At 41.7% G+C, this 12,163-nt stretch overlaps 1 protein-coding gene across 1 annotated transcript in view; it reads left to right on the top strand.

Annotated features, from left to right (window-relative positions):
- The window catches only part of PAFAH1B1 (platelet activating factor acetylhydrolase 1b regulatory subunit 1), a 61,343-nt gene that overhangs the window by 33,703 nt on the left and 15,477 nt on the right, over positions 1-12,163 (top strand). Inside the window, exons 3-5 of the mRNA XM_056127870.1 lie at positions 8,517-8,601; positions 8,811-8,885; positions 10,124-10,330. Of these exons, the coding sequence (XP_055983845.1) occupies positions 8,517-8,601; positions 8,811-8,885; positions 10,124-10,330 (367 nt within the window). The remainder of the gene's footprint in view (positions 1-8,516; positions 8,602-8,810; positions 8,886-10,123; positions 10,331-12,163) is intronic.

Raw genomic sequence — 12,163 nt, 5'->3', positions numbered from 1 at the left:
AAGGAGGGGAAGGAAAAGGAAAATAGGAATTAGAGGTATGACTCATTAGTAGAGTGCATGTGAGACCTTGAATACAATTTATGTTACCTCCTGGTCCTTCAAACACAGCCAGTGATCCACAAGCACCAAACTGGGAGCAGTTCCTCAGCACTTGTTTCTTCCCCAAAAAATCCACTGTCCCCAAGTATCGGAGGCAGAGATGTGATTTATATAGGGAGGACTTTGGTTCAGTCCCTAACACTGCCAAAAAGTAAGGTTCAAACAGGTTTTTTGTTTGTATTTCGGGCTATACCTGGCAGTGCTCTCAGGGCTGCTCCTGGCTGTGGAGACTAGTGCTGTTGGGGAGCAAACCTGGCTTCCTACATGTCGTGTATGTTTGTGTTCAGCCCACTCGGTTCTCACTCTGGCTCCCAAACATAATTTTAAATTGGACCCACTTGAGAAGACAGCCTGTATAATACCTTGTAACCATGACATCTTGTTCATGGCCTAACATTTTGAGCACTTGTCTGGCTCTAGGATCTGTAATAAGGAATTCGTGCAGTTTTAGATACTGATAAGCATTGAGCTTTCAAACAAGTATTGTTTTTTAAGGTCTTTCTCAGTTTAATTAAAGAGTACTGAGTCTGCAAGTAGAGCTATTTAAATCCTTTCACTACTTTGTGCCACTTGCCTTGTTAATTAGAATGTTCTTAGTACTTGGAGACAAATGTGTTAATGAATTAAATGCTAGGGCTAAAATGAGACTAATTCATTTTTTTTCTCAAATTTCATGATTCAAAAAAAATTTTTCTTTAAATTTTGTTGGTTTATTTTATTTTGGCCCCCTCCCATCAGTGCTGGGGGACTGCATTACCATCTCCCCAACTTCAGAACAGCTATTTTCATATTTGACTATAAAAATTAATATTCTTGAGACTGGAGTGATTGTATAGCAGGTAGGATGCTTGTTTTGTCTGTGGCGAATCTGCATTTGATTCTGGCACCCCTGTGCAGTACCCTGAGCCCTAGAAGTGATTCTTGATGGCAGAGCCAGGAGTAAGCCCTGGTCACTGCTGGGTGTGACCCCAGAAAATAGACATTCTTTTTGGTTTGGTTTGGTTTGGTTTGGGTCCACACCCAGTGATGCTCTGGGGTTACTCCAGCTCTGCAGTCAGGAATTATTCCTATCAGTGCTTTGAGGGACCATATGGGATGCCAGGGATCAAACCCTGGCTGACTGCCTGCAAGGCAATCTCCCACCTGTTACACTATCACTCAGGTCCCCCAAAAGTAAACATTGGGGCTGGAGAATACAACAGCAGGTAAGGCATTTGCGTTTCATACAGTCGACCTGGGTTGATTCCTGTCTGATCCCCGGCCCCAAATATGGTTCCCTGATTTCCAACGGGTGTCAACTCTGAGCATCATTAAGTATGACCCAGAAACTTTTTTTTAAAAGTAAACATTCTGTGACTGGAGCAGTAGCACAGGGGTAGGGCATCTGCCTTGTACACGGCGGACCTGGGTTTGGTTCCCAGCATCCCATATGGTCCCCTGAGCACCACCAGGAGTAATTCCTGAGTGCATGAGCCAGGAGTATCTCCAGTGCAATGCAGGGAGTGACCCAAAGAAAAAAAAAGTAAACATTCTTTTAAAAAGGATATTATGTATTTGTTTTGGGGCCATACCTGAGCCTCAAGGATAGGAGCTGATAGTAGCTGATAGTATACCAGGTAGGGTACTTGCCTTGCAGGGAGCTCACCTGTGTTCTATCCTGGACATCCCGTTTGGTACCCCAACCAATACTGATCCCTGGGCTCAGTCCCAAGAACCACATAGGACCCCCTGAGCACTGTCAGGTGTGACCCTCCCTCTACTCTCTTTTCTCTCCCCCTCCCCCCCACACATAAATTTAAATTTAGCTAGAAAGATAATGCAGTGCTTGCTTTATTACTGATCTGGGTTTGCTCTTTAGCAACAAATTTGGTCCCCTGAGCACCACTAGTTGTGGTCAGAAAACCAACAATAAGAATTCTTTCATCTTAATAATTCTTATTTTATTTGCCTGATTTGTAGTTCCTGTGCTACCTTAGATAATGAGTTGTAAGTTAGTGCTGGGGGGTTGGCTTACAAAAATTTCTGACCTTGGAAATCTTAATCGTTTGTTAGATAGTCACATCATTGATCTAACATGTGACTAGAAGTATGACTAAATTATATCTGTTATTTACGAGGCCAAACACAGTATCAAATACGTCACAGGTAGCTTGCCAGGCTTTACCGAGAGTATCTCGCCCGCACGGCAAAGCCTGGCAAGCTACCCGTGATGTATTCAATATGCCAGTAACAGCAAGCCTTACAATGGAGACGTTACTGGGCCTAGCAAATCAATGAACAATAGAGGATTGCACTACAATTATTCAGCCTGTTTTGATTCTTTTTTGACTTTTTTGACTTATAGAACCCAGGGCCTATGGCATACAATACAAGTGCTCTGACCCTGAACAATAGTTTTAATTTTTTGCTGTATTTTTGTGCATACTTCTTGTTCTTAATTGGTTCAGTGTTATATTAATGCCCTGTATCTAAACTTTCGACCTATCATGTTAAATTATTTGTCTTCTTTAGATAGTAAACCCATCTCTGTCATTCATTTTGTAACCACCATAATTGCAGTGTTGGTCTGAAACTTTTTTGTCAAATGGAGTTCTGAACTGAAGTTCTAATTTCTGAAATTACACTTACTAAACAATGGTCTCTTCGATACCATATTGCCTGGTTCACTTGACCACATGGTTCTCTTACCAGACTCATTCTTTTTAACTTCTTAAATGCTGCTCGAGAACCGACGTCTTATCAGGACATCTTTTTATGACATCTTATTATCTCATTCCTACTTTGGACAAACTTGCAGGCTATCGAATGTAGCCTGCCCGCAGGGCAGAGTCTGGCAAACTCCCCGTGGCGTACCAAATATGCCAAATACCAGTAACAATGATGGGTCTCATTCTCCTAAAGAGCCTTGAATATAATCTCAGGGCTAGGATGAAAGAGACGTTACTGGGGCCTGCTCGATGCAATCGACGAATAACAGGATGATGAAATGATGAAAAAAAAATGCTGCTCAAAGAGCCATCATTTAGATTACTTTTCCTTTCCATATGAACTTTATAAATCTTTCACCACTTACATGGTTTGCATCATTATACCTACTTGATAATTTTCCTATATCCTTTTCTTATATTTAGATTTCTTTCTAGCTTCTAAAGTATGTATGTGTATATATATATATTTTTTTTTTTTTTTTTAATTTGAGAGGAGGGTTGTTGCCATACCATGCTATACTCGGAGTTTACTCCTGGCTCTGCCTTCAGGGATTACTTCTGGTGGATTGGTCTCCGGGACTATATATGGTGCTGGGAATCGAACCACGTTTAGCTGCATGCAAGACAAGCATCTTTCCTGTTGTAGTATCTCTCTGGCCCCAAATAAATACTTCAAATTTATTATCTTTCAAACATTTGGATCAGCACTTCTGACTTTGAAAAAAAAAAAAGATTAACAGCCCTTGCTTTTCTTTCTGTAACTTATGAATATGGACTAGACAATAACTTTTATAAACTTCCCTAAGTTCTTTTGTGTTTTCACCCATTGTCTCTGTTGTCTATATATATATATTTTTTTTTTTTTTTTTGGGCTTTTTGGGTCACACCTGGCGATGCACAGGGGTTACTCCTGGTTCTGCACTCAGGAATTTTCCCTGGCGGTGCTCAGGGGACCATATGGAATGCTGGGAATCGAACCTGGGTTGGCTGCGTGCAAGGCAAACGCCCTACCCGCTGTGCTATTGCTCTAGCCCCTCTGTTTTCTATATTTTTAAAAGATGTTATCTATCAAAAGAAATTTAAGAGGTGTGATTCCAAATATGCGTAAAGCAGTTTCTCAAATGTAGTCTTTTATTACGTATATGTCATGTACAGCATTTTTGTTTTGGGTCCACAACTGGCTTTGCTTAGGGCTTACTCCAGACTCAGTGCAGGGATCACCCCTAGCAGTACTCAGGGGCCATATGTGATGCCTGGTGGTAGAAATTTTAATTAGTACAACTCCCCTGGGGAATAATCTGGTAATAGCTATCAAAATGTCCTTAAAAATGTGTATCTTTTGTCTTAGTCTGTTGAGACTGCTGTAATAAAGTTTCATAGATCAGATACTTTTCTTGCATGTGTAAGGCTCTGGGTTTAATGGGTGGGTTTAATGACAGCTGATTCTTAAAGTACTTGGAGATAGGCAGTTTGGGGGGGGGGGGGTGATAGATCCTGAGTGCACGATAATTCAGAAGGGATGGGTGCACGCTTTGCAAGTTTCAGTCCCTGGCACTGCACGACTCCCTGAACAATCAGGAGTGACTCCAGCACTAAGCGAAGTGAGACCCCCAGACAAGCAAAAAGATGAAGAGTAAGTGGGAAGTCAGTGAGGAACATCATCCTTACCAGATCCTGAATGTGCTTTCTTTATTTTTTGTTTTTTGAGCCACACTTGGTGGTGCTCAGAGCTTATTCCTGACTACTGTCTTGGTTCAGGGATCACTCCTGGTGGGGTTGGGAGACCATATGAAGTGCTAGAATCAAATTGTTTTGTTTTTGGGCCATACCTGGTGAGGCTTGGGCAAACAATAGGCGATGCCAGGATGGAACCTGGATCAGCAGCCTGCAAGATAAGCACCTTACTTACTGTACTATCATTCCAGCCCAAAAAACAATAGAAAAAATTTAAATGTTAAGGCCTCACCTGAAAGTTCAGCAATACAGATTGCTAGATATTGATATAAAATTTGGTAGTCTACTTAATTTGGGTGGGGTGGGGCAATAGCACAGTGGTTGAGCGTTTGCCTTGCGCGCAGCCGGTCCAGCTGAGCCGGGTTCAATTCCTCCGCCCCTCTTGGAGAGCCTGGCAAGCTACTGAGAGTATCCCGCCCACACAGCAAAGCCTGGCAAGCTCCCCATGACGTATTCAATATGCCAAACAGAGTAACAACAAGTCTCACGATGGAGAGTTACTGGGCCCGTTCGAGCAAATTGATGAACAACGGGAGGCCAGTGCTTCTTAATCTGGGTGTCAACTATGTTTTTGTAAATGCATGTTTGCTGAAAAGATTTTTTTTTCCTTTTGGGTCACACCCGGCCATGCTCAGGGGTCATTCTTGGCTCTGTACTCAGGAATCATTTCTGGTGGTGCTCAGGGGACCATTGGGATGCTGGAAATTGAACCTGGGTTGGCCGTGTGCAAGGCAAATGCCCTACCCTCTGTACTGTCACTCCAGCCCTGACAAGATTTTTTTACATGTTTAATGAAATAAACAGATTAAGTTATTTGATTCAAAGCCAAACTTACATACGTACAGTAGGTTACGAGATTGATTGTTAAAAGGCTAGGTTATCCAAGATCTTGGGATTTACTTTTTAATAAGGAAAAAGAAATAGTCATCTTGTATATCTCTGTCTTTATTATTCTTACCTAAAATGTATCACCATTGCTTTATTTTGTTAAATTTTTATTTTCATAAGGTTGTTCACATTAATTGATTACGTTCAATATTTCAACACCAATCCCAAGACCATTACACTTTTCCACCATCATTATTTCAAATTTTCCCACCACCGCTCAAGCCTGCCTACCACAGGGAGATGCTGGATAATTTATTTTCTGTTGCTTATTATGAATATCATGAGAGGTTGTGCAGCCACTTTTGTAGCCGCATACTCCTGGAATTCTAAAATTGTAAATGGCTGGCGTCCGAAGACATCTCTGTAGGGAGCTAATCCATTTTGAGATTCATTTGTGAGTCTCTGGATCAAGGCCGTTGGTGTGCTTATAAGATCCAGAGGCAGTTCATGGGTGTGATAGTACCCCAAAGGGGCGGGGAGACGGAAGGGACAGACTGTCCCCCACTGCCATGTAAACTTGGAGTCTTCAGTCCCCCCTGGTTCTGTGTACCAGGGTTTTTCTGCTGGAAGTTTGTTGCCACTGGGGGTTCGTTTGGAGTAGGCAGAGAGGAAACACCTGCTCCATCTGAGCTGCCCATCACCATTGCTTTATCTTTCCCTTCTTGGGTAGGGGAATGTTTGGTTTAGGGGCCACACCTGTCAGCAGTCTTGGCTTACACATGACTCAGTATTCAGGGATCACTTCCTGAGGGTGCTTGGGATCATATGTTGCAACAGAAATCAAATCAGGGTCTGCCTTGTACAAGCCAAGTGCCTTAACTCCTGTATTATTTTCAACCTGCTTTACCTTTCCTTTATCAAAATAAAATTTCATTAAGATTACAGTTGTTGGCAGCTTGGGACCGCACCTGGCAGTGCGAGGGTTGCTTTGCACTCAGGAATTATTCTTGACAGTACACGGGGACCAATGTGATACTGGGGATCAAGCATCTCCCATGTGCAAGACAAATGCCCTACCTGTTGTACTTCAGCCCCTGCTTGTTGGAATTTAAAATAATTTTTTCAAATTATATTTTAAGGGCTGAAGTGATAGCACCGTGGTTAGGGCGTTTGCCTTGCACGTGGCTAACCCGGGTTTGATTCCCAGCATCCCATATGGTCCCCTGAGCTACCGCCAGGAGTAATTCCTGAGTGCAGAGCCGGGAGTAACCCCTGTGCGTCGCCAGGTGTGACCCAAAAATCCCCCCCAAAAAAATTATTTTAGGTGATAGAGTTTCAATAGTGTTTAAATTTCTGTTATTGATGAACAAAATTATAGCTCACCTTAGCTACCCAAGTGCTTGTGACCCTCCCCCCATCCCTAGTCTTCTCTGGTGTGGTGTTCTTTCCTTCCCAATCCTACCTTCATTAATAATTGACAGTTACTGTTACTATGCATACTGTTACAAAGAAATTTTTTCATTAGGACTACGATTTTTGGCACATAGCTGCCCAAGCCTATGTGGTGCTTGAGCCCACGTGGCCAAGCACATGTGGCGCCCACTTCTCCGCTCTTGAGATGTGTACTTTCATACTTCCGTGTCTAATGCTGGAATGTGTGTAGGGATTCTCTCCACCCTTGGAGAAGCCTGCGTTCTTTCTTGATCACATTACTCTCCGCTCTCCCACTTTCTCTTCCCTTCAAAACCTCCAAATTATGTTTTACCTCAAAAAAAAAATTACGGTTATTGGGGTTGGAGCTATAGTACACTTGCCTTATACCACCACCCAGGTTTGATCTTCAACACCCCATTTTGTCCCTTGAGCCTGTCAGGAGTGATTTCTGAGCATAGAGCCAGGGCTGGAGCAATAGCACAGCAGGTAAGGCGTTTGCCTGACACATGGCTGTCTTGGGTTTGATTCCTCTGTCCCTCTCAGAGAGCCCATCAAGCTACCCAAAGTATCCCGCCCGCACAGCAGAGCCTGGCAAGGTCCCCATAACAACAGTATGCCAAAAACACAAGTCTCACAATGGAGATGTTACTGGGCCCGCTGGAGCAAATCGATAAACAACAGGAGGACAGTGCTACAGTGCTACAGTGCTTACAGGAGTAAGCCCTGAGCACCACCAGGTGGGACCCAGAAATAAAAATACCTTGGGTGACTGGAGCGATAGTTAATAATATAAGAGTTAGGGTGCATGGCTTGCATGAAGCCTACCCTGGCACCATATACTCTCCTGAGTATTATCAGTTGTGGCCTTAGAGGCTCCCATGCACCGCCTGGGTGGCTGTTTAATTTCTAGAACCACAGGACCTTTGCAAAGCCATGCTTATCATTACACCCTCACATTGAACTACCAGTGGTTGGACAAGACCATCAGGGTCTCTGAACACTGCTTGGGAGCCCCTCTAACAATGAGTGGGGACATGGGTAGCCCCAAAATACTGTTGATCATAGCCTCCTTCCCCCAAAAGAACCCAAAAGTGTCCGAAAACAGGAGTTTTTCTTCTATGGCTGTTCCCAGCTCTATGCTTAGGAACTTAGCACTCAGAGGCATACAGCATTAAGCATTAAACCTGGTGCTCCCACATGCAAAGCATGTATGTATTCCAGCCATTTTTGAATCATCCTGCCAATTCCAAAGCAGAATTAAAAAATTTTTTTTTATTTAAATTAAATTTTGATTTTGATTTTCAGACCACACCTGGTGGTGCTCATTCATGGCTTAGTACTGGCTATGTGGTCAGGAATCTCTCCTGCTAAGGTTCAAGGGATCATATGGGGTTCCAGGGATCAATTCCAGGTCAACAACATGCAAAAGCAAGCACCCAATCCACTGTACTATCTCTCCAACCCAAGACAGGAGATTCTAAATAAAGTATTCAAAATAGAAATCATTTGAACAGCTGAGAAATAATACTTCATGCAGCTGACACCTGTTCAATCTTCGTCACCCCATATTGTCCCCTAGCTCTGCCAGGTATGATCCCTGAGCACTGCTTGACCAAAAAAAAAGAATAGAAGTGAATTTGAATGTTTTCTTTTATTATTATCATAATTAAAGTATAACATTGTTTGATAATATTTGAATTTGTTTTCTTTCAGAAATCGAGCTATAGCAGATTATCTTCGTTCAAATGGCTATGAAGAGGCATATTCAGTTTTTAAAAAGGAAGCTGAGTTAGATATGGTATGCTTTAATTTTTTACAATTATTCATGGTTATTTGCGTGGTTATCACTCAGAAGTCAAGTTAACAGTCACCCCAATCGTTTACAGATCTTGTAGGTTATTGTGGTTTAGCATTCAATTTGATTTATATATAATCAGATCTTTATTAACATTTGAGCTTAGACATGAATGGGCCACCTGACTTGGACTGTCATTTCCCCCCCCCCAGAATGAAGAATTAGATAAGAAGTATGCTGGTCTTTTGGAAAAAAAGTGGACATCTGTTATTAGATTACAAAAGAAGGTAACGAAGTCTTTTTTTCTTCACAGTTATTTATGGGGCTTTCTCGTATTTCCTGAAAATACTTTGTATTGTTTTTAATTATGAAAAGTAAATAAAAATATTTTTTCATTAGTTAAAACCTTACCTAGACAGATTTTTGTTCAGACATGATAATTCATGAAGTCTAGGAATGGATTAGATTGAATCAACACAACTCTGACATCAGGGAATTGAGTCTGAAAGGGCTTATTTGTGCATTTAGATAGGAAGAGGATATGGATCTATATGGGGCTGAGAAGGGACTATAGAGTTAGTGTAGTATATGGAGCTTGCCTTGCCTGAAGCCAACCTGGGTTTGGTCCCAGCATCCCATATGGGAACCTAGCATTGTCAGGAGTGATCCCTGAATTCTGTGGGATGTGTCCCCCACCACACTGCACACCCCCAAAAAAGCAAAACAAACAAACAAACAAAAAAACTAGGGACCATTGAGATATGATAGAGTGGGTAGGGTGCTTGCCTTGTACATGGTCAACCTGATTTCAGTTCTCAAGCCTGTCAGGAGACATAAGAGCATGTGGGCCTTGCTGGATGTGACCCAGAAAATAAAAACCCACATACACACAGTTCCTAGCACATAAGTATTACATAAACATTGGTACTATTAGCCTATATAATGTACACGTAATTTGAAAAGAATACACCAAGAGTAGCAGATGAGAAAAGATATGATTGTACGAATTTTTTCTATTTCCCTTTTTGTCATACCATAAAATACTGCTGGTAAATAATGAATATTTTCATTTAAATCTGATTAATGTTTTGTAAATCACTGAAACATTTTCAGGTAGTCTGTATACATAGATTAAAAACAAATGCAGGGTTTTTCCTATTTTGGGGGGAGGGGTCACACCTGTTGGTGCTGGGTGCTCCTCCCAACTCCGTGCTTCAATGTTGTTCTCTGCAATGCTCTTTTAATCATGTGGGGTTGGAGTTGTATTTTCACTTCGACAAGTAAAGCATGCACTCAGACTATTGAGCTGTTTTCTGTCAAAAATGAAGGCTGTTTGCAACAGGGATGTGGCTCAGAGGAGAGCACGTAGCTCGTGTGAAGCCCTGAGTTCTGTTCCTGACACTGCAGAAATAAACATCAAAATTAAAGCATCTTTTAAAAGTAGTATCTGTACTCTTTTTTTTTTCCTTAAACAATTGTATTGTTTTTGTTGAAATTTATGTGTATACAACTGTTTCTTCTCAAGGTTATGGAATTAGAATCGAAGCTAAATGAAGCAAAAGAAGAATTTACGTCAGGTGGACCTCTTGGTCAGAAACGAGATCCAAAAGAATGGATTCCCCGTCCACCAGAAAAATATGCATTGAGCGGCCATAGGAGTCCAGTCACTCGAGTCATTTTCCATCCTGTGTTCAGTGTTATGGTCTCTGCTTCAGAGGATGCTACAATTAAGGTAATATTTTCAAAATAGAAATATATGCAATAGGATAATTGTTAAAAGTAGATTGAAAGTTAATTTGCTGAAGAAAGGAAAAGGTCTGAGAATGAGGACTAAAACTAAGAATAGAAGGGATTCTGAAATTCACAGTTGGTTCTAACCCTTAAAAGACAGAATTAGAATAAAATTTAATTGTAGTTTCTGAAAGACTGCAAAACAAGTTCACTGATGCATTAGATAAGATTGTGTGTCACTGATTTAGTTAGGGTTGGATTGGGTGATCACATTGTTTGAAGAATTTATTCTTTTTATTTAATAATCATCAACAGCTCTGCAATCCAGCTAGAATTGGAAGGGGAGGTAGAATACCTGAAACTGAACGAACTGCAGAAGAGAGCACAGGGATCAGAGGCCATTTCAAGCACATGGAGGAGAGAAGCGCTCTCCTGACAGGCTCTGGGAACCGTACTTTAAGATTTATTTCAGGTTATATTCTAGAGTTTTAATTTCATCCAGAGAGAGAGATCCAAGAAATTGTGAGTGGTATGTTAAGTGACTAGAGTTAAAAGTCCAGAACTACTTGGCATGTTCTTCACATTAAACATGCTTTAATGTCTTCCTTACACAGTTTTTCTGCAGACAAGTGATCCATGAGTTGGGCTACACAGTAACTGAAAAAAAAAAAAATACTGAGTTCATGGGCTGGAAAAATAGTACAGCGGGTAGGGCACTTGCCTTGCATGTCGCCAGCCAGGTTCGATCCCTGACAATCCATATCATACCCTGAGCTCTTCCAGGAATATATTCCTGTGTGCAGTGAGGAGAAACCGCTGAGTACTGCTGGGTGTGGCCCCCAAAACAAAATATATATTGAATTCATATGTTCGTCATGTGTTTTATAAGTAATTATATACCTAATACTCTGCTTTTTCCAAGTGATTGTAGACACATATTTAAGTTACTGATTTTGTGATAGTCTTGTATACTACAATACATAAAATCTTAACACTGCTACCATAAGGCATAGAGTGGAGGTAGACTGTCCTTTGCCTTCCTCCCTGCTTCCCACCCCAGAGATTGAAGCCAGAGCTTACATATGCAAGGCATCATCATCTGAGCCACATCCCTGGTCCTGAGGTTGACGTGGTTTTTTTTTTTGTTTGTTTGTTTGTTTTGCTTTTTGGGTCACAGCCGGCGATGCTCAGGGGTTACTCCTGGCTCTGCACATTCTTAAGTAGGTTTGAAATGCTGTCTTTATTGCAGTAGTAACAAACTATTTTATAATTAATTTTGTTTTCTCTGTGATTAAACTTAATTTATAAGTACTTTTTTTTTTTTTTTTTTTTTTTTTGCTTTTGGGGTCATTGAGAGCTTGTTTGGAGTTCTAGCAGGGGAGCGCAGCTACTCATATACCCTCGACCGAAGACTGGTCCATCTCTATTCGGGGAAGGCTGTCCTCTTTGACCTAGTGCGCAGCTTCGGGAGGGACGCACATGGAGCCTGGCAAGCTACCCATGACATATTCAATATGCCAAATACAGTAACAACAAGTCTTAAGATGGAGACGTTACTGAGCTCGCTCTTGCAAATCAATGAACAACGGGAGGACAGTGCGACAGTGCTTTTGGGGTCATACCCAGCAATTGCACAGGGGTTACTCCTGGCTCATGCACTCAGGAGTTACTCCTGGCAGTACTCGGGGGACCATTTGGGATGCTGGGAATTGAACCCGGGTTCGCCTCGTGCAAGGCCCCTACCTACTATGCTATTGCTTCAGCCTCAATAAGTACTTCTTTGTTTCTAATGATTCTTGTTCTCCCTCTGTGCTGCTTATCAGGGAATGAACCT

The sequence above is a fragment of the Sorex fumeus genome, unplaced genomic scaffold, assembly GCF_029834395.1.
Source record: "Sorex fumeus unplaced genomic scaffold, SorFum_2.1 ptg000063l, whole genome shotgun sequence".
In the NCBI taxonomy this organism is placed as follows: domain Eukaryota; kingdom Metazoa; phylum Chordata; class Mammalia; order Eulipotyphla; family Soricidae; genus Sorex; species Sorex fumeus.
Note: the sequence above shows the minus strand (reverse complement) of the source record. Positions and strands in the feature narration are given on the sequence as shown.